Genomic DNA, 21,994 nt, shown 5'->3' on the forward strand with positions numbered 1-21,994 from the left:
CATAAAACACTGGGATTAGTCTTCAAAGCTCAGTGGCCAAGCACACAGGAGAAGTTCATTAGTTTGCATTTGCTCTTATTTCGTGTGAGATTTAGCAATGAATACAGCCATAAAACAAAGCATTTTTCCACTTATGGCAGCCTGTCTGCTAGTGATGTCTAAAGCAACGTGTTTACCAAGATGTAGACTAAAACACCCTGAGATGCTGCCCCATTCTTAATGCTAACCCTTTTAATATTTAACCAGGATTCAATACAGGAGTAATTATTTTTCCAAACAAATTACGCCTCAGGCCGAAACCAACGCAATCTGATACACCACGGCGATACATTCTCTGTCACAAGGCGCTATTAGTCATTTTAAATTATTTATCAAGCTTGGGTGGAATAGGATTTGCTTCAGACCCGTTTTATGACTAGCATACTCCTTGAACAGAATCTTGAGTGGCCTTATTTTACAAAAAATAAAATGTACTGTTTTTTTATCAAAATCTTCAAAATCCTTCAGAGACCTCCGGAGACATCCATATGTGAGTTCACTGCGGCACAAGGTCAGTAAAAGAATGATGATGCTGACGTACAGTACAGTCTGTGGAAACGGCCTTTTCTTATGACATCTAAACAAGCTTGATTCGATGTAAAATGTCACATCAAACTACTTAACAATGATAACAGATAGATATATCAGATCCTTTATGTTGATAAATGTCAGGTCTTCTACTTCCTGTACCCTTTTAGCCTTAAGTTGACCCATATGGTACGAAAACATCCTGAATGTCAGGGTTGTATCTTGTTTCTTATGTTGTTGTCATGCCTTAGACTGTGTTTTCATTTTTTCCTTTTTCTTTTCATATCCATGTTTCCCTCCTAACTTTAAGTGAAACATCTTTTACAAAGCATTTCTGATCCTATCCGGAATTAACAACCATAAATATGAGCATGGTGTTAATAACTGGAATCTGAAAGTCGCACAGTGATGTTGCTTTATGAGAGTGCTGCTGAAAATAGCCTTCGTGGTAAGAACAGAGCCTCATTTAATTCAGCCATCTGCAATGAAAAATAGCAACATTTTTATAGAGCGACAACTGTCACCATGAATATGAGCTATGTTTAACTGGGATGTTGAACATCTTCTATCGTATGTGGTGAACACACTTTTAGAAGGGAGGGACATAAAACTGTGCTCGTAATTTGTTAAAATGGTAGTTAAAGGAAAAATAAGGTTATTGTGTTGAGCTAGGGATGATACTAAATGAAGAGAGAGTGAGAGAGATGGGATGGGATGGGAGGAAGGGTCATCAAAGCCTCTTTTTCCTCTCGATACAGGGGCCCCAGCTGGCTGGATGAGCGACGGAGAGCTCTGCCCACTTGCCTGCCACAAATTAGCCAAACTATTTACCCTCGTATATGCACATTAGCAAATTCCTCCAATTGAGAAAACAAATGCATCTGTTTTGTTCTGTTGAAAACTTCATGGGAGCCTGCATGGGCCTCTGCACACCAGGCATTCTCTGTCACAGTGGCAGTCAGTCCAAACACACACACACACACACACACACACACACACACACACATACACAGCCAGCATGGAGCCAATTGCAGGTCCCTGCCGGGCCTCCCCAATCCCCCCCAATCCTCTCCCCAGCTGGACAGCTCTTGCTTGGATCAGACTCTCTCAGCGTCTCCCCTGCCCTCTGCCTGACTGTTGTTGATGTAGTCTCTGTTTTTCTCTGCCTTTATACCTCTCTCCCTCTGTAATTGGACCACTCTGAATTCTATCAATACCCCCATAATACCACCCTTAAATAAGAAAATTCAGAGTCCCAAAATGAACATTTCATTTTTTCTTCTTCTTCTTCTTCTTCTTTCGTCTTCTTCTTTCGTCTTCATTGCCCTTGCTGCATATTTTCCATCCTGGTGTTAGCTTTTAAATATTCATGTAAGTGGATGGAAGAGGTGAGGGTGGGGGTGAAGGGGAAGGTGAGGGGAGGTGAGAAAGAATAGAAAGGGAAGGAGGGCGGGAAGGAGCCGAGGCAGCACGCAGTGGTGGGGGCTACCCCCTTTCTGGAGCTCCCTGTGGAGGGATGACGGGCATACAGGAATGGTAGAAGGGGGGGATCAGCAGGAGGCCTCATGATTTATTTAGACCCGGGGGCACCTGTGCCAGTCAGCCGTTGATGGCAGCCATCACCCTGCCAACCCACTGGTGCTTGAATCCAGAAAAGAAAGACGAATCTATCGCAAGAGGGAAAATTAATATATGACTACTGCTGTGAGATATTTCACCTGTCCAGTTAATGAGTTTCAGTCTTAAGTGAGAAGAAAATTCCATTGTTCTGTGGCTATAACCCTACAGTTGAGTCTAGACATTTTAATGACCTTACAGTTTATGATTTTCTCATTTAGCCTGCGGTGTTATACAGCAACTCCAAAAAACACCTGTAAGGTTGAACAAGTTCTTACCTGTGTGCTGCCAACATTTGCTAACCACCCCAAAAGCTTAGGTGAGGAAAAAAATCCTATGTTTCAAATAAACCAATCAATAAAGAGCAGACAGATTGCAGCCTTAGTGAGCTTAAGTGGGCGGCTCGCTGCGTTTTATCAAGGCAGCTTAATTTCCGTCAGCTTAATATCCTGGGAAATGTATGGAAATTGAACTGCGAGGGAGAACAAAGACGAGTAGCCAGGATAAAACGATGTGGTGTAACTCAGAAAGCTCTGTCTTATCGTGGAGCACACAGTCCCGCAGTAGCAAGTGTGTGTGCACAAATACTCACACAAGGACCACACACACACACACACACGGGGGCAACCTGTCAGAGTGTATTGATAGGTGTATCCATCAGCTAGGTGGTTAACTACACTTTTTCCTTAAGAGTTAAATAATTCCCATTCATTAGTTGCCAAAATGACTGTGAGCAGTTGACTACCGTATATGTTTCAGTGCATATGCTTGACTACTGCTTGTTAATTATCTTAGCTTCTACATGTCTCCTGCTTGCCGGCTGCTCTGTGGAGACACATGGAAGAGCTGCCCAGAGGCATATTATAAATGAGAAATAGGTTATTAGGATTTTGTCATGCATATTAAGGTGTTATGACTGTCATAAAAAGCACAGTGGTGAATACAGGGAGCAGTAATTATCATTCTAGGGGTCTTTGTTTTATACGCTAGTTTATGATAATAGTCAATGACTTCAGCATCTACAATCAACAACAAAATAGCCCTGGCCCTGAGTGGTCACAAACTGCAAATATAGAGCTGAATAAAAAACCAACCAAGCGGAAAGTCAGCAAAAAAAGTAACAACAATGCCACAGCAGCACATCCAGTCAGGCTGAACCTAATCAAAGCTCATCTGCATTAGTAATAATCTACCACTGCTTGGGGGAAAGAGAGCTCTGTTCCAGGTTTTGGTGAAGAATGCAAAACAACGACCTTCTATGCGCTCCCCCACCTCACTCCACCCTTTTGTCCCCTATTCTCCTTCCCGTGCAAGATACTTTCTCGAGAATCTTCACATAAACAACACCTGCACTATTAACAGCGCCGCTGCCACTGAGCGTTTCTCGCTTTCCATCCTTTTCTAATTCATCTTTCCTCTATAGCAACCTGATCCCGGCGTTTACCTACCTTTCTCTCATTCTCTAGCACATACACACACACACACACACATACTTAAACACACGCTTCACAGAACAGTAACTAATAGCAACCTCATTCATTAAAACACCCCTTGATGTTTCGCACGGAGGCAGGGTAAATGTGCTGGAACGCCGGCCCTGTCTGTCTGGTTGAGCAACGCTAACAACAGATAGAGAGACAGATAGACAGGTGGGGCAGGGGCTCGTCTTACACTCAGCCGTCTCAGCCCAAGCAGTGTGACTGCACCAACCCTGATGGAGACAGATACATATTTCATCAGTTATTAAGGCTACGACATAAGCCTGGCGGTGTCAGAGATCCTACTGTAGCATCAGCTGCGCCCATCTTTTCTGCCAACATGTATAAGGATATGGGTTCTAAAAGTAGAATGAGAAAATGCAGAGTTCCACAATACGAGCTCTTTGTGAAGTTTCCATCTGGATGCATTAAGATCTTTTCTGCCAGAGGCTTTTTGCTTCATCCTGATAGCGCTGAGAATACACTGGCCACTTCAGATCACTGGTGACATCAACATCCTCCCTCTCACACACTGTGGATTTTCCTTTCACCTACAAAGTCTAATAGGCTAATTCTTTTTCTATTACTGTAGTATATACCACTATAGGTTTCTCACGCCTGTCTGAAGGATGAAGTCTGTGATGTTTGCATGTAAATAACAGGTACGAGCTGGCAGGTGCTGACATGCGTGCAGTATGTGTAATACGGCTTCAGGCTTCTGTTAATATTAAGATGTTTAATTACTAGAGGAAATTGCTCTGTCTTCTGGCAACTGAGAAAGCCACTGTAAAACTGCTACTTTGTGAAAGTCTTTATGTTTACAGAAAAGGTGGGGTATGCCTGAAACGGCAAAAAAAAAGAAAAACGTTTATAACTGCCCTGAGACACGCAAAAGTGGAGTGAAATTAGAGGAAATAATTAATTAATTATTAATGTGGATAATGATGTACACAGATACAGCTGGCACAGTTTTTTTCTCTTTTGATTATTTGCATGAACCCAACCTTCAAGTATAATGTTGGTTTAAGGTCATGTTTCAAGTTTGGGAAGCCCAGTAAAGCTCAGGTGGTAGTTGGATCTGAGAGTCGGACATGGACACCAGACACCAGCTTCAGTTCCATGTCCACGCAGACCTCTTGTCCTTTGGAGACCCCGAAATCCCATACCCCAAATCACCTTTGGACAGTCCAGCAGACAGTCATGTAGGATATGAGACACACTATGCCTCCCTTTCACTAACAGCAGCCACCACAAGCCAGCTGCACTGCCTCAGGAAACTTTACATAAACTTAAATAATGTCTTGCTGCATTCCAACCATCTCATGGCCTTTACCCAGCCTTATGAGATAAATAGGACAAACATGCTCAACTGGGACAAGACAATAATCCTTTTATCTGGCACAGGGTAAGCTTGACTAGCCGGCTTACCTGTTACATCATTAGCAATAGGCAAGAGGGGAGAGGGGAAGCAGGAAATGAGAGGAGGATTAAAAAAAATAGGAACAGGGTTAGGTCACAAGTTGATGTAATCAGGACATAAACACCACACGATAATTAAGGACAGAGAGACACTCTACAAGGATACAGAAAGCTTACAGTAATAATACATTCAAATAATAGTAGGGAGACTGTATTGAAGTACAGTGGCACCAAGTGTAGAAGTGCTACAGACAGGCCTATTTGACAATGACAGATGAGCTCAGCTACATGAGTCTGTATTCGCTAAGCACTGAAGCGAACAAAGTTGAAACACTAAACACCCCGAGAGCTGTTCTAGCAAATAGCACATCACATGTTTACCTTGACTACTGGTGTTTAATTTGCATGAGTCAACCTTGTAGAAAATCCATAAGTCACTACGTTATCTATGACTTTCATGGTGCAAACAGTGTGAGAGGGTATAAAATTCCCACCAATCAGTGTAAGAAAAAGCATGTGATAATGGTTTTGTAGATGTCAAATGAGTCAGTGGTCAAGTCATACGAGGAAAAAAAAGAGGAAAATGAAGTTAGACAAACGTGTCGCTCTCATGATTCCCCCTGACCATTATCCCTGTCTCATGTTATTTCAGCTCATCAATCCACAACAAGGCTTGTTGAGAAACAACTTGAGCGCACTAAGACAAGACGCAAATATTTGATTTTACAAGAATCAAAGAAGACGAGACAGGGGGATGTTTTTGCTCTTGTGGAGGATATTGAGTAACACAGAACCAGCAGGTTAGAGCTGGCAAATCCCACCTGTATGTAATCTCTCCCCTGTAAAGGTACCGTCGTCTGCACAACAGAAACAGCAACTCTCTCTGCTATCTTCTCATCTCAAATCATCAAAGATGGTTTGATGTTCTCCTCTAAGCTTTTGAACTCACCATGAACTCTACCCGCAGCCAAAGTTTGTTTGCTACCCAAACTGTATGCACTGCTAAGACACCCATCGTGCTCATCTCCCATGAGCTCATTCTTTGAAATGGATTTTAAGACCTGCCTCATTTCGTACAATGCGCCCTGGTGAAACACACAAACTCTTGTTAACATACTGTACGTGCACGACATTATGCAGTACAGGAAAACACTGTGACACACACATACACACCACTCCCAGTGCCTCAAACCAGGGTCACCAAGTCCCTAGTCTAGGTTTTGGTGTCTGGTGGGTAATTTTCTGGTCAATGTCAGCCGTTCTTTCCCCTCCTACGCTGCCAAGAGGAAATGAAGGGATGATCTCTCCGCTCTCCTCCACTCGTCACTCCCGGAGAAAAACAAACAGGAACATTTTATGGCCTGCTTGTTGACCTACAGCCCAGGAGCAACAACAACAGGCTACTAGGGGTGTTTACCTCAGGATGAGCTACTTAAACTGATATAACAGTACTGCCCTGTTGACATGTACAATCCAATTCCCACACAGGGAGACAGTTGTGGAGATGTATTTATAAAATACAATACACTAAAAACTATAGCTCAGATAATATATTACTTCTGTCACTGTCAGATTTGATACAAGATGGTCAGGATCTGAGGGATTTCTGAGCATATAGTTCTTTATCTGCTGAACGCAGCCGTCTGAACCTTTACCGCTCGGTTCACTCTACTGTAACTCTTGACACCTTTCCTGTTTTAACAGGAAACAATGGTTCTCAGTGTAGCATATTTAAAAAGCCAGTGATAAACTGTAAAGATAACAAAACCAAACTCTTCTATCAACAGAATCCACTAAATGGGGACCACAAACTTCTCTCCACAGAATGTGCACTATGCACAGTTGCAGAGCCACCACCTGGCATGTGTGTGTGTGGGTGTATGTGTGTGGGTGTGTGTGTGTTTACGTGTGTGGTACCATACACACACCTGTTCTTCCCTCAGCCCCAGCCTCGGCCCCCACGGCACCAGGCCTGAACCACAAACAAAGCTTCTCTCTGTACGGACATGGGCACTGTTTGATTCCTCGCACAGTTCCCCCAATGCTCCCTCTGCTGAAACCTAAACACACTGTTTGCTATGGCCGAAAAAAGACTGTTCAAGAAGTACAGGGAGAAGAAAGAAAGGCCTTCCCAGAGACTCATCTGGTTCTAATGCAGGGCCCGCTGGTGTAGATTACAGGCACATATTACAGGAGAACTCAGGCTGACCCCTCATCTCTATCCCGGGGGAAATGGGAGCCAGCCATGGTGATGGGGGGCTGAGGGTACGGGGGCCTGGGGAGCAGAGAGGTGAATAGAAGCCTGTGGGCAGGCTGCCACCCCCACATGATTGGTGGCCTGAATGAGGGAGTTTCTCTGAGAGCTTTTCAAAAACTCTCTATTGAAAAACAAGAAAACACTTTCTTCCCCTGAACCTCTCAGTGACACTAAAAAATTGTCTTCGCTTCAAATATTTCCTGTGGTCGTCACGTCTTTACTGGAGCTTTACCAAGTTGTCAGGCCTTTGATAATCTTCAAAGTAACACTAAAACATGTTGTTGTATCAAATTAACCACAATAAGCAGCTGGCTCCTCAGCGAGCCTTTGAGTTTTACTGTCCTACCCTACATCGGAAAGGGGGTTAACTATTGCGGTAAACGAGCCAACAGAAAATGCAAAATCGGAGTGAAGAGAGAGAAAACTTCAGCAGCAGCAGCTCATAAGGCTGGCAGCAAATGTGGGTGTTTGGCCAAATAATCAGCTCAACTAGAAAAAAACATTCCAATTAAAGCAGGGATGAATCAAAAAAGATGCAGAAAGCACAATGATCAGACATCTAAACAGAACGAACAGCGACAAACACGGGGACACGTCTCTTTGTTCAATTCCTCTTTGCACCCGTAATGTTACATAACAACTTAATTAAGTTTTTCATATCCATGTCATAACAAAGTTGCAGCTCTTACCGGTAGTATCTGGACTGTAGATAAGTGGAGCAGACTGCTTTGGACACATGGCTGGCTGATCCAAAGTCAATGACTTTGACCCTATAGGGCTGTCGAGATGGGTCCACAAGCATGATGTTCTCTGGCTTCAGGTCAGCGTGGATCAGCCCCAGGCTCTTCAGTTTCATTAGCGCTGTGGCCACTTGCTGTAGCACGGGTCTGATGTATTTGAGTGGCAGAGGGCTGAACTTGTTCTGCTTGAGGAAGTCGTACAGGTTCTGCTCTAGCATCTCAAATACCAGGCACGTGTGGTTCTTGTGCTGGAAGCACTCGTAGGCCCTCACAAAGTTGTAGTCATCTGCACTCTCCGTGCTGAGACGTGCCAGGATGCTGACCTCGATCTGACCCTGTCGTGCATACGATGGATGGTTTTTTAAGATCTTGATCGCCACAATCTCGTTGGTGCCCCTCTTCCAGCACTTAACCACCTGTCCAAAGGTTCCTCGCCCCAAGAATTCCAGCACTTCATACGTGTTGGTCATGGAGCAGAGCACTTCATGTTGCACCAGCTGGTAGTCCCCCTCACTGTTGGAGCCACTGTTCTTGGACGTTGCTGTGGAGGTGGCAGTGGCCACTGTAGCCACTGTGGCTCCACTGGCTGCTCCGTTCTGGATCATTGGTGGGCCGTGCTCTTCAATGATCTGCACACTGCTGTTGTTGTCAAGCTCCTCACTTTTGCGTTTAAGCCCACATCGCTGGTAGGTATCTAGGAGACTGACTGTGCTGCGGCGTGTCAGGTTGTGAACACCAACCCCGCCACCCAAACCACTGCCACCACCGCCACCTCCACCACCACTGCTGTTGCTGCTGCTGCCTCCACCCCCGCTGCTCAGCAGAGACCCCACGGCCCCCGAAGTGCTGCTGGCAGAGGCGACCACAATGTGGCCTGTGCTGGCTGGGAAGATGAGTGCCTGCTCGTAGGGCAGGGTGGAGCTGGCGACCTGCAGGGAGCTGTTGATGCCTAGGGGGCCACTGGCGGCCGACAAGTTCTTGCTGCTGTTGTGGCTGTAGACTTTGCTGTGTGTGCCGTACCCTGTCATATCCCAGTTACAACTCTGCTCCACCTTCAGTTTCTTCACGCTAAAGAAGGCACTTGATTGGAGAGTGTGAGGGGAGAACACTTGCACTTGCGAGGCCATACCTGTGACAAGAGGGGAACAGAGGGGAGGAGCAAAGAGGAATGAAAGTGAGAGGTTAGGAAATTGAGAGTGTCTGAAACACGAGCAGTAGCCAGAAGCTTTAAATAAAGACAGCTTGGGTCAGAGCAGGTCATTAAAACACCAAGCGTATATGGTGATGCGTCAGCATGCTTGACCTCTTGAACTCTTTAACATCATAGTAAAGTAACAAGCATTAAATAACCATCAAAATGCCATTAAGCATTTGTTGCTTTGGTATTAAACTGTTTAAGGAGAAGTACCATCAAGTATTTTTGAACTAAAACATCAGATACTACGTCATTAAACCCGGTGAGAAGAGATTGTTCTGTTTAATACAATGTAAAGGCCCGTTTTATATCATATAACATAAACAAAAGGCAGAACGTTTAGCAGACAGATAAGCACATTTAGATTGAGTAGTGCTTATGCAAACTACTGGTTCATGCAGAGGAAATGCCATTTCCCCACTGTTCCCATCTGCAGCAAAATAAATAGGCTGAGTGAATACTAAAAGAATACCCTTTCATGAGACACTCCACAGAGACAGCAGAGCAACACAAAACCGTACACAAAAACAGGCCCACAAAAAAGTCTCATGGAATGATTGTAATTTCCTTCCCCGCTATACGCAACCCAAGGCCTTGCATTTATTGGTGCACAATTACTCAGTTTGGGGAAGGTGGTGGAAGAAATTTTGCTAAAGCAACTATGAGAACAGGAGAGGGGCAGTGAACTCCCTCTCAACTACAGATCCTGAAGACAACAAAACAAAAGCAAAACTGCAGCGAGGCTGTGCTCTGAACTCCTGGGAACAAGCTGCCTCAGAATAAGCAAAAGCCTCTCCAAGCAAACAACTGCCCAAAAATAGTCCCTTTCTTTATCTCCCTCTCCCTCTCTTTGCAAACAGGCTTGTTTGTAACATTGAAAAGATTATTACAGCACAAGGAAGATTATAAGAGACTTGTAGTAAAGCTATGTTTAGACAGTTTCCAGTAAACCCAAAATTCGTTTACTGCTAACAAACTAAGAGCTTCCACCTGGCCATGCCAACGCCTACACAATTAGGCCTCGCTGTTGATCAACTGATGCATGAATCAAAGAATGTTACGGTCGCAGCTCGCACACAAACACTAACAAAATCAATGCATGCAAACACCCTATAAACTTTGTTTGCTGCTTGGAAAAATTGCTGCTTTTGTGTGTTTAATAGACATCTTGAAAGCTGGGAAGTTTTGCTCTGTTCAAACATAATTAGAGGCCCATTTCCCTCCAAGATGGGAGGACTTCCATAATTGTGGGCTCTATTCTGTGGACAGAAAGCAGAGAGGAGGGGTCACTTTGTCATTATTAGCCCTCTGAGTGGTGATGATGATTAATTCAGTAGGAAGTTGGCAGCCCTCCACTATACTTTGCTTCATTTGTCTTTTTTAACTCTCCTAACCTCTCTTGCTTGTCATTTTTTGGTCTCTCCGTGGCCTTGCTTGGACTTGCTAGTTATCTGCGTGGTCATCTGGTCTTAGCTTTAATGCTGCAGGATTGAAGCTGCAGTGCACATTAGAGGACTTGGCTGATGTAGTACATCCCTGCCTCTGGTTGTACTTCAGCCATGATATCTGCATACATGCTTTGAACAATCATTAAGATCTTTTTTTTTTTTTTTACTTGCCCAGACGTAGTCACTTCATGGCTGGACTTGTAGGTATGGCTTTTTCAGAGAGGTAATGAAGATTGTCCACTAGGCTATTAGGGGCAAGGCTCTCTGCTAATCACATAAGCCCTGAAGGCCAGATGTCACTCCTTGGATTACCAATTCCTGTGCCTGGGCTTTACGCTAAAAATAATTTGAATGATGGGTTGCGTCACAGAACAGCGTCAACACTGTGTGACTAAGAGGCTGACGGAATAATCACAAGCACAGACTGATGGACACAAAGATGGATGGACAGACACAGAGCTGGCTTCTTCCTCTTATGGAAAATTCCATCATTGCATATCTGCCAGAATGATTATGGATAGCTCAGGGTTTTACAAGGCCAGATTGAGGCTTGCTGCTCTTTGCATTAGCATCACATGAATTCCTCTGCAACCCTGATCTTAGTCACTTATTGACTTTTAACACTGTGGTCAAAGAGTTCACTTGACATTGCCTTCACGGTGCAATGAACTGAGGGCCACAAATCTTCCTGTAAACTAGAAAAGCCCCTAAAATATAGCTGACAAAAATGTTTAGAAATGCAACAGACATTTTTCTTCATCTTTGATTTGTTAAGAAATTCTGCACAGCTGGTTTTGCCACAAAGCTGTACAAACAACATTGCAGTTTAAAACCCTGTGCCAGACACAGATAAGTCATTTAATGAACCAAAAGTAAGAGGTCAAATGGCTGGAATGTTATCTCATGGCAACATACACAAACAACAATGTGACCAATTATACTTCATTGGGAAAGCGGCTCCAGTCCTCATGAATCACTCCTCACCCAAACTGAAGCTCAAACATATTTATGATCTAGAATCTGAACAACCAAACCCTCTAAACTTTTTTGTCAGAAAAACACAGTGCAAAAAGACCTTCCCTTGAAAATGTCGTCTTGAAGTTTATTTGAATTTCTGAACTCTATGCCAAGTACAAATCTGTAAAGGTCCATTGTTGTACATTTACAATGTTGGAATGCCTGCAGTAGCCAAGGCTTTCCATTTAGCATACTTAAAGGAGAACTGTGTGTGTATGTGGGACCACATACTGCAATTAAGCATGCCAGAGAGGCATTTTCCACTGTTTAGAGGCAGCATGTTGAAATGGTAGTAGTCAATGTTTTCAGGGAGATTACTTCTCTGTCAGGGGTTTGTTAATCTTCTTTTTGGGAGGATCAGGACCCTTCTGCATGCCATGCGAGGGTGAGAGACGAACTGAAAGGGAGGTAAGGAGAATAGAGCGTGGCCACGAGTGGCCCTCACATTCTAGCCTGTGACCTGCTTCTGTTTGCTCTCTTTTATTAAACCCGTCATTTATTCTCCGCTGACAACATGACAGAGAGTATTGATGAGGACGCTTTTAGTCACCACCAAACTTGCCAAGCGGCCTTTTGTAATTACAAATAGTCTTTTAATATAAAACCTGCTTATCATTCAGCTCCTCCATGCCTGTCCTCAAAGTTCTGTGCTTTACGCAAATCATAATTTAAAACAAATAAATGTTATGGGATAAAAAGAAATGTAATCTTTTTGTACTGCAATGGCATCATATGCATAAAGGCATAAGGCTCTTAAGTTTAGGTATATACTCCAGTCGTCACCTAGGAGACTATTCAGAGACAGCAGGCTGGTCTGTCTGGTCGATGTCCTCCAATCTGGATATAATGGCTAATGGCTACCGACACCGATGGAGACGCTCCGATGACCCTGTCTCTTTACTGGACATCCAGTGTCTGCAGGACTAGTGGGTGTTGGAGGCGTGAGCCAAATCTCTGGATAATGACACGACTTCTGACTGTCTAGACAAAGCATTATCTCACCCCGTCGCTACTGTTTGAATGTGGGTTTCGGGGCACTGCTGGTCACACTTCCATCCCTGTTCTGAACTGAAGGAAAAACCAACATAATGTGTCTTAGGACGTTATCAGGCCACCAGAGAAAACTTCAATTCACCCTGAGATAGATTCTCCAAATCTCTTCTGGAAGAAAGACATTGCCTCATTTCTGATTACCATACGAGACAATAATTTGTTAAACATGTGTACACAGACATGCAAGAAGTAAATAGACACCTTCATTCAAATTCAAATTAAAGGTGTCTATTTACTTCTTGCATGTCTGTGTATATGTATCCTTAATTTTAGTGGTGTTACATGCCTCTGGTGGAACACCTGTAGTGAGGACAGTGACAGAGACTTTTGGGGTTAAACACAACAGTGAACACACAGAGGAGGAACATATTGTCCATACAGAGCAGCATAGCCTTGTGCTTCTGCCTCCTCTGCCCTCAGCGAGGGAGCTGGAGCTTGACACTGCATATCTCTCTCTCTCACCCGTGGCCACTATTGACCATCCTGTCTGCTTTTTTAGCTCTCTCATCTCTGCTTATTTATAGAATAATGCATCAGACGAGCTCACAGGGAGATACTGTCACGCAGGCTGCTGCTCCATCAGCCTTTATGCTCATCCTGACCACAGTATCTGACCAGTTGCCTCGCCATTTCTCTCTACTCTTATAACACAAAAGAGGACACATAACCATCTAGCAAATTGACAGCTTGAGAGGCCAGTATGAATGCAGTTTGACAGACATACACAGAACTTCTCAGCTCAAAAATCAGCAAGCAACATGTCTACTGTAAATGTGTCACTCCCTTAACTCTCCCCTTCCTGGAGGCAAACAGCCAAAGATACAACATGTTGTGTTAGCTGTGAGATAATACGTTCAGTCAGCGCTCGTTCGATTGCACATACATAGATACATAAGCAGGAAGAGACATGCACAAGCAATTGCACACATGTCCATGTGCAGGTGCAGGCACCAATACAAAGAGATGCATATAGCAACACACATTGACAGCAAACGATTTGAAACGCATCTCTGAATATGTGATTAACTTTCCCGAGCAACTTGTAGACAAAGTTGAAATATTGAAACATTTCTAATCTAAAAAGTAAAGCTGAAAAGCCTGGTCCCCTCAGGGTAAATGTCAGCAGATAAGGAGGCTTCTATTCACATTGTATGTGTGGTCATTAAAACAGCTGGTGTGAGAAAAACATTTGCTTTGTTTATACTGCCAGGTCAGCCTAACCAGGCGCTGAACCAAGACACAGGGTGGAGAAGAGGAGTGGGAGATGAGAAGGGGGGAAGAGGAGGAGCGGGTGGCAGAGTGGTTCTGCTTGAACTGGATTTCTTATTAATCAAATCACGAGTGTAGCAAGTGTGCATAGCACAGCACCCAACTTCCCCAAGAAAGAAAGAAAGAAAGAAAGAAAGAAAGAAAGAAAGAAAGAAGAGGTCTGGTAGCATTATGCCTTGCTGCAGCTGAAGTAAAACAGTGAATGTGAAACAGATAAGAAGAAACTATTTGCTCTGTGTCTCATGTGGCAACATAAAATAAGAAGGAGGGGGCCGAAAACCAATGTCAGGTTTTTGGTTGGGCCTTTCAACTCGCGGGTTTGACTGCACAACCATGACATCCACTGTATGCCTCAAACTGTGAGTTGCAAACACAGTGCAGGGCCATGCAGGGACACACACCTGATAAGCAGCCGTTCTCCAGAACATGCTTATCATTTACACGCAGCAAGAAACGCCCCACTACACCACACTTCCTCTTATGCCATTAGGATCAACGATGACAGCTGGACACAATGTACTGTAATGAAATCAACACATGAGAAGTGCAAGCAAGAAACAGTAACCTAACATAAAAAACAATGGGGGAGGACACACATATGAGTACAATGTGAGATGAAACCAAACTGATTTCAGAGGAGCCTGTGCAGTATTGATTTTGCTGCATGCCGACTGCGTTATGCTATAATCTACAGACCAAGTATAAGGTTTTAGCGTGAATGTGAACAGTGGCCTCGTTGACTTATTTTGGAACTTACTGAGGTTTTCAAAAGATATCACGTCAGTAACACACACACACACAGAGAGAGTCTGCACAAAACACGGAGACAGGTTCCCGTTAGCTATCAACATTATAGTCATTATTTACCCTGATGATGTTCACTCAACAGAAGGACCAGACTAGAATGAGGTTTGTAAAGAGACCGTTCAGAGAAGGAGACTGTAATTTTATTGCTAAAGGGTCCAACCTCTTCCTGGACACACAAATATAATTATGTTCTCAGACAAAAACAACCGATTGACAAAGAAAAAAAAACGAAACGATTTTCATTTTGTGTGATCCTTGTTATTTATGCCTCGGTAGGCTAATATATTCAGAACAGGTATTTACTCTGACAGGTTCAGAATTGCATTAACCCCACTAATATGATTATCACATTCAAACTGTTAAATGTGCTAATAGTCTTTACCTTTTTACTGCATTTTGGGACTACGAGTACTATCTAAATTTGGAAAAGTCAGCAGGAGACACTAAAATTGGAAGGTAAAGATGGAGACAGTCCCAGCAAAGATGTCAGCCAGAGGGAACATTGCTTTGACAGTGACTTGCTCCACCCTGCCACCCTGCCCTATGGAACAGACGACAAAGTTTGTTTTGGGTGTGCTCTTGAACTCAGGAGTCAAAGTCTGCTTCTACATTAATATCCAACAGAGCTACAGCTGCAATAATGCCTGTCCAGCTCGCCCACGCCAACCTCCAACAAGGATGTACCCAGCACCACACACTCACAGGTCTCTGCATGTGTGCAGAAGGTGTGAACACACATACATGTCTGTTTATCTGTGCCTCACTTTGTGACTCTTGGTGACTTCCTCAACTATTTGTCTAAACTCTGACATATTAGCTATGTATTAACAACATGCATGGAAGCACCTCCCCAAACACACACACACCCAGAGGAATTAATCTGATGCCCCACCCCTTCAAAACCTTGTGGTGAACCCCGACAACAGAGGAACCAGTCCAACCTGACCGGGCGCTTGGGGACCAATCACGCACAGGGAGAATGAGCACTTCCTGTATTGCCGAAACACTCCTGCATTCAAACAACAAAGTGATAATGATGTCTGTCTTAAGAAGAGGCGTTGGGTCTTAGGAAGAGATGACCTCAATGTAGATTTGTAGATTTCTTATTTTTTGCTTGTTTGCTTTGTGCAGAGTTGGTAAGAAATGGCCAATGTCTGTTACTTTCAGCTCTCAGTCACTTACAAGTTGTCAGCTTGAAACCAGGATGGCATGGAGTGTTTTTGAATTATAAGTTGTAACACACTGGCCCGTTAGTGTGTTTGACAATTATAAGTGCTGATACTGGTGCATGAAGCTCACTTTTCACTGCATTGACGACGGCAGACAGAGAAAAAAAACCCAACAACTTCTATCCATCTCACATCAGAGCGCTGTATAACCTCCATGTGGTTGGCCTTCTGCACCCCTGTTTCCACCAGTATACTCCAGCTCCCAATGCCCTCCGCTATCAAATACAAGCTGGGGATGGCACACATGCCTCCCAGGGCGACGTGAGTATGTGATATTTCAGCAGGGTGTGTGAAGCTGCTGCTCGAGGCCTATTAAGGCCACAGATCAAACTAATATAGACTACAGATGTCTTTTTCTCTCACTAAAATGCCTCAACATGCACTCCTGCCTTCATGCTACAGGTGATTCATCCATGTGAACGCTCAATAAATAGTTTAATCTCCTAATCTCTCTTCATATTCTTCTTTTCAACCCTCTCTCCATCTGGAGCTTCTCTCCTTCTGTCTGCCTTTTCTTTGACAAAGTGAAGAGGCCCACCATGCTATATATTCAAACAGCTTTTAAAAGATTATGGCACACACACAAACACGTGCTCACATACCACTTTAGCAAGGCATATGTGTCCTTAATCCGACTAACAGTGTCTCGTAAACATGGCTGTTGAGCCTTTCTGGCCACACAGCTAAATAAATATGGCCAGCCAACTCAGCCCTCTGCGTCTGATTCAGCGTGAAAACCGTGGCTTTAGTCGATTATATTTACAGTGTCCTGACAGTCACAAATAGCAAAACCAGGCAGGAAATGGCTATTCTGACCATCAGTTTAACACCCACATACTGAGTGGCCATGTATGACTAGTACACATTTGAAATGGCACAAAAGGTAAACACATATAAAAGGAGAATAGGAGTTGTTGGTTTTACAATTATAACTATTATGACAAACTTCGTTTAGTAAATTACACAAGTGATAAACTGTAAATGACATTAAACAAGATGCATGTATGAAATTTGCCACTCCTGTGGTCTGAGCCGTTTCTAAACTCCCAGTTCAGTAGTAGCTGAGAGGGATTTTAACAGATGGAAAAGATGAGCTGTGGGAGGCCAGTAAATAATGATTCATTATACTGTAAAATATGACTGTGAATAAAGACAGAAATGCTAGAAATATGTTAAGTATTTTTTCGTCCAGGCTATTAAAATGTTGAAAGGATCTGAATGTGGTCCATGTTGCTGAGATGAACACTTAACACTGCCATGTTTATGCCCGAATGTCTTTAAGTTTAATGCTTATGAATGCAGAACTTCTCCTCTCATGCTGTCTCAGTGGCCTAATGAGGTAAAAACAGCTTGCCTGGCCTGGACCGCTCTGGAGCAGTGAAGAAAAGAGAACAGGTCTTTGTAGCTAAAGGTCAATTTTTGGCCTTTTTCTAGGCCAGCTTCTCTAAAAGTGATGGAGGGGTGGGAACATGTTTATGTGCGTTTGCAGCTGCTGAGCTCTGTCAGGAGAGCTGAGGAGAGAGGCGCCTCACCGGACAGTGCTGATCCCAGATGTAAGAAGGAGACAGGTTAAAGGAGAGGAGGGGTGAGATCTATGACCTACAACACCACCGAAATCCCCCTCAACACACACACACACACACACACACACACACACACACACACACACACACACACACACTCCTTAACCAACTGCCAACCCCCCCACAAATGACCCTGACCTCAGGCAGTGCCCCTGAGGCCCATGGGCCCCCAGAAGAGAGTATTCATCTCTCCAACCCAGCTCCACTGCCTCCCTCCCTCCATTTTCCATCTTACTTTTTTCGATCTCTGTCACTCTCTATCCGTGTGCCATTCTCCCTCTCACTCTCTGTCTCTCAGGCTGAATGGAGGGGTCAGTTCAAAAGGCTGTCAGACAGAGAGCTGCTGGCTGGCCATGATGTGCCCGAGGCTTTGAAGTCAGGAGTGGATCTAAAAGGTGTGCAGCCTGTTTTTTATGCTGCAACACTCATGGGCCCAGAAATATAAACAGGTACTGCTATTGCTCTTCCTGAATTTCTGTGTTTACCATTAATGCATACTTAAACTTTATGATACTTACATGAGGAGTGTATGCGGAACATGTTCAGCAATAAACGCAATTATTGTGAATAAAATAGTAAATGATATGATATGATGATAATTTCCTCAAACCTTTCTGAAGATCCACAATATTGAATTTTTAATAAAAAAAAGGGTCAAGAATTATAATCATTCATTATGCTGCAAATGAATGTCTTTGGAGAAGTTCATGCAGCTGTGAGGAAAAAATTCTTACAGTTTTCTTATGTCAGTACTGGGGTAGTATTCAAGGAGCCACAGGATTGTTTATTTGCATCAATGACTTTTTAAAATCTATCACTTTCTAGATTATCCCTAATAAAAGCTCATAAAAGCTTGGTTTCCAGGCTTCAGCAGCCACAAAATAACCATTTTCTAGACATATGTGAATATTAAAGAGACACAGAGACAATTTTAAAGCATAGTTCTTAAAACCTCTGAGAGATTTCTATCAGCACATTTCGTCACTTGCACCTCCCGCTCCTTTTTGATGTGTAACTTGCTAGTTTATTGTGCAGTGGAACTGATTTTTCACAGGGAATACAGATGCCTGAGAGAATCTCTGTTGCCTGTAATCTGTAACGGTGACCATCACATTTCATCTTCATTTCTTGCTTGCATGGGAATGTGTCATCAAAACTGCTTTCACGGTAATAGAATAATGAAATTCACACAGCATGCAGAGAAAGAGTGAAAAATGATAAGAGGCTGAATAAGAAGATGAGAAATGGATAATAAATGTATGTGAAAAAGAGTCTGATGGCAAATATTGCACAAAAAGCATGCAAAGGGAAAGGAAAGGGCTAATGCTGCTCATTTCCATGCCTGTTGACTCTTTTGACTACCCCAGTCCTTGTCTGTTGCTGTCTCCTTTCTCTGGCCTGTGCCTTTTGCCTCCTGGCTCTGGACAGAAATGGGCCTGAGCGCTTGTCTGAGCTTTGAAGTCCTTTGGTTATCAGCCAAGCATAGCGCTGTACCTGCAGCCATCTGTGAAGAGGCCGCAAGTAGCCACCCATCGCTCCACTTCCCTTCCATGACTGAGAGGGGCCAGTCGTGGAGATGGGGCTGGTGGCGGCACTTAGTCCACACTGGCTGGCTGCACATGGTAAAGGCCATAGCTGTGGCTGTGTCAATAAAATACTAGAGCATATACACTTAATAATCTCAACCCCAGTGACCTAATCTTCCTATGTTATTCAATCATTCTCTGCTCATTTCAATGTCTGCCTCCCTATCCTCACCCTCCCACCATGCCTCTTTCCCTCAGATGAGGAGGGAAAAAAACAATGAGGTTATGAAAGACTTGATTAAAAACTGCAAACCGTTTTTTTCACTCCTAAACATCTCTTCATGTACTGTAATATGAAGAGATGTTTAGGATCTTTTGTTTAAATGAAGTGGCTGTGAGAGAGGTAGTTGCCTCTCTCACAGCCGCTTTAGTACCTTACATCATCACTGTTGTCTTTGCACCACATTCGAGGCTTTGTTCAACTTTTTTTACTCTCTTCCTGCGACATGTCAAGTTGAGCCAGGCCAAATGATCCAGCGATAAACACCGTCAGCTCTCTTCCAGTGTGTGCGACATTAAATTGACTGGTATGGGGGGTGGGGGGGTCAATAGGATTAAGACCTGGGGCAATGTGCTCCAAAAAACAAGCTGGTGGTTTGGTTTTGAGGGGTTTAGTGATGGCAATAAGACAAGCTGGGGAGGGGGGGTCTGAGAGCTTTTGGGTGGTGGTCATGATTACAGAGAACAAAAAAGCTACAGTAGTTAGACCTCTTCTCAGACCAGCCTCCAATTACACACACACACACACACACACAAACACGGGGGCTTCCAATCTGGCCATCAGGCTGTTGCTGAAGTGTCACATGGGCACCATGTGTGCTGGCCAATGGCCTCTCTGCTTATCAACAAACAGAGCGGGATGGAAGGACAGATAAGAGATAGATGTGGGGGTGGGGTGGGGAAACGCTGGGTGGGTGATGGTGGGAATCGGAGAGGTCACTGGCGGATGATGATTGCAAAGTGAGCATGCGATATATGCTATGCGAGTTAAATGCAGATCATGCTGCGCTGTGTAATATTATTCACATATATGAAAAAAAATAATAATTCAATTTGACACCTTCAGCATATAAAGTGCACTTTATGCTCGAGGAATCCCTATGTAATTATTGCTAACAGACCCAAGTTAACAAAAGGCTTCATTCACTCTGCTGTGTTGAGAAGCAGTAAAATGTGAACCTTTGTTTGAACCATGGCTCTCACAGCAGATCAAAGCAATGGTTGTGTCATAAGGTGCAGAGACTCTCAGCATCGGGCTTTTTTTAACAGATGCTACTCTCATCCTCGCTGTAGAGCAGTTGCTACATCACTTTTAGTGAGAGAATTAAAATTTAAGACAGTCCTTCATCTATTTTTTTTTTCTCTTACACTGATCCTCAAGGAGGGGACATTTTTTTTAAGGTGATGTGGCACCCTGCTGAGAACCAGAAAACTGTCAACAAATCCATTTAGAGAATAAATGATCCATTCAGCATTCAAATAATTAAAATACTGCGTGTGCTGTGTGTTTATTCCAGCAATCAAGGTGACTCTGATGTGTTTTATACCACCATATGACAACAAGGTGTTTAACTTTTACGTTATAGGTCAGTAAGTAAAGGAACTGTAAGATGCCTGTTACACTAGTTTCCTCCTTAACAGAGCCTGGAGTCATTATATACTGGTAGTCAGAGCCAGAGGCAGCTGTTCCACACAAGCTGACACCATACACAGTGTGAAACAACAGTGCAGGGAAAAAAAGACCCTTCACACATGCATGACAACCAACACGGAAATGCCTTGTGTAAGCAGTCGACGGGGTTGAGGCTCCATCCCAGCCAGCCTCCCCCTTCCACTTTGATAAAAACGTACTAATGTCAGCAACTGATGTGGTCTCCTGCTTCAAGGACCTCAGAGCCTGGCTTTCAGTCGTTTCCGAGAGAGGTCTGAAACATATGGCAGAAGCACTAAAACAGGAGGCTTACTGGCTGAGGAGAAAATGAGAATTGAAAAGTCCCCTTGCATCTCAACAGAATTTCCTCCACGTACATAAAAAACAAAACAGAGCCGGAAGAATGATGTGCTAGAGCACTGGAGGCAGTTTTACTCCAGAGAAATTTGCTAGAAAAGAGTATATGAAAAGTTGAGTCTGTTGAAATAGCGAGAGGTATTCTGCTCAAATTTAAGGCTGGGCCTCCTGTGTCAGACTGGCCTCTACTAAGCTGTCATTTCGGTTCAAGCTGACATCCCCCCCCCCCCACCTCATCTGTTTCCAAGCCTCTCAGATCACACCTGTGAACTATTTCAGCACATCAGAGAGCTCGCATATTCCCCCGTCTTCAACTGAGAGCTGCACATACAGCTCATCTCACATAAAACTCACATTCTATCTGCTTCCAAAGCCTCGGATTCTTCTGCTAAATGCTTCAACAAATCAATAGCACAAAGAATCCCCTAACACTGGATTTCACTTCCTTTTCAGATAGGAAGCTTTGAATAATGCAAAAGCGATACTTGTAAAGACAGCTTATCCATTTTCATAACCCTTCCTGAGCAATCCGCCTTCCAAACAAGTCACGAGGTTATGCATCAGGTCAACAAACGGATCAAAACGGCCACTGAGTGAAAGTGAAAAACAAGAGATAAACATTCACAATGGCACCTACAAGGATTTGCAGATTGTTTTTTCCTGCGAGATATTTAACTATCACTCCATCTCCTACCAACTGTTTAGTTATCCTCCCTCCCCA

General features: G+C 43.7%; 1 protein-coding gene across 3 annotated transcripts in view; it reads right to left on the reverse strand.

The window, feature by feature from the left end:
* hipk2 (homeodomain interacting protein kinase 2) overlaps positions 1–21,994 on the reverse strand; it is a 70,815-nt gene that overhangs the window by 45,316 nt on the left and 3,505 nt on the right. For all 3 annotated transcript variants that reach the window (XM_019256983.2, XM_019256984.2, XM_010756808.3), the window contains exon 2: positions 8,028–9,207. In XM_019256983.2, coding sequence (XP_019112528.2) covers positions 8,028–9,207 — 1,180 coding nt within the window. The remainder of the gene's footprint in view (positions 1–8,027; positions 9,208–21,994) is intronic.

The sequence above is a fragment of the Larimichthys crocea genome, chromosome XXI, assembly GCF_000972845.2.
Source record: "Larimichthys crocea isolate SSNF chromosome XXI, L_crocea_2.0, whole genome shotgun sequence".
In the NCBI taxonomy this organism is placed as follows: Eukaryota; Metazoa; Chordata; class Actinopteri; family Sciaenidae; genus Larimichthys; species Larimichthys crocea.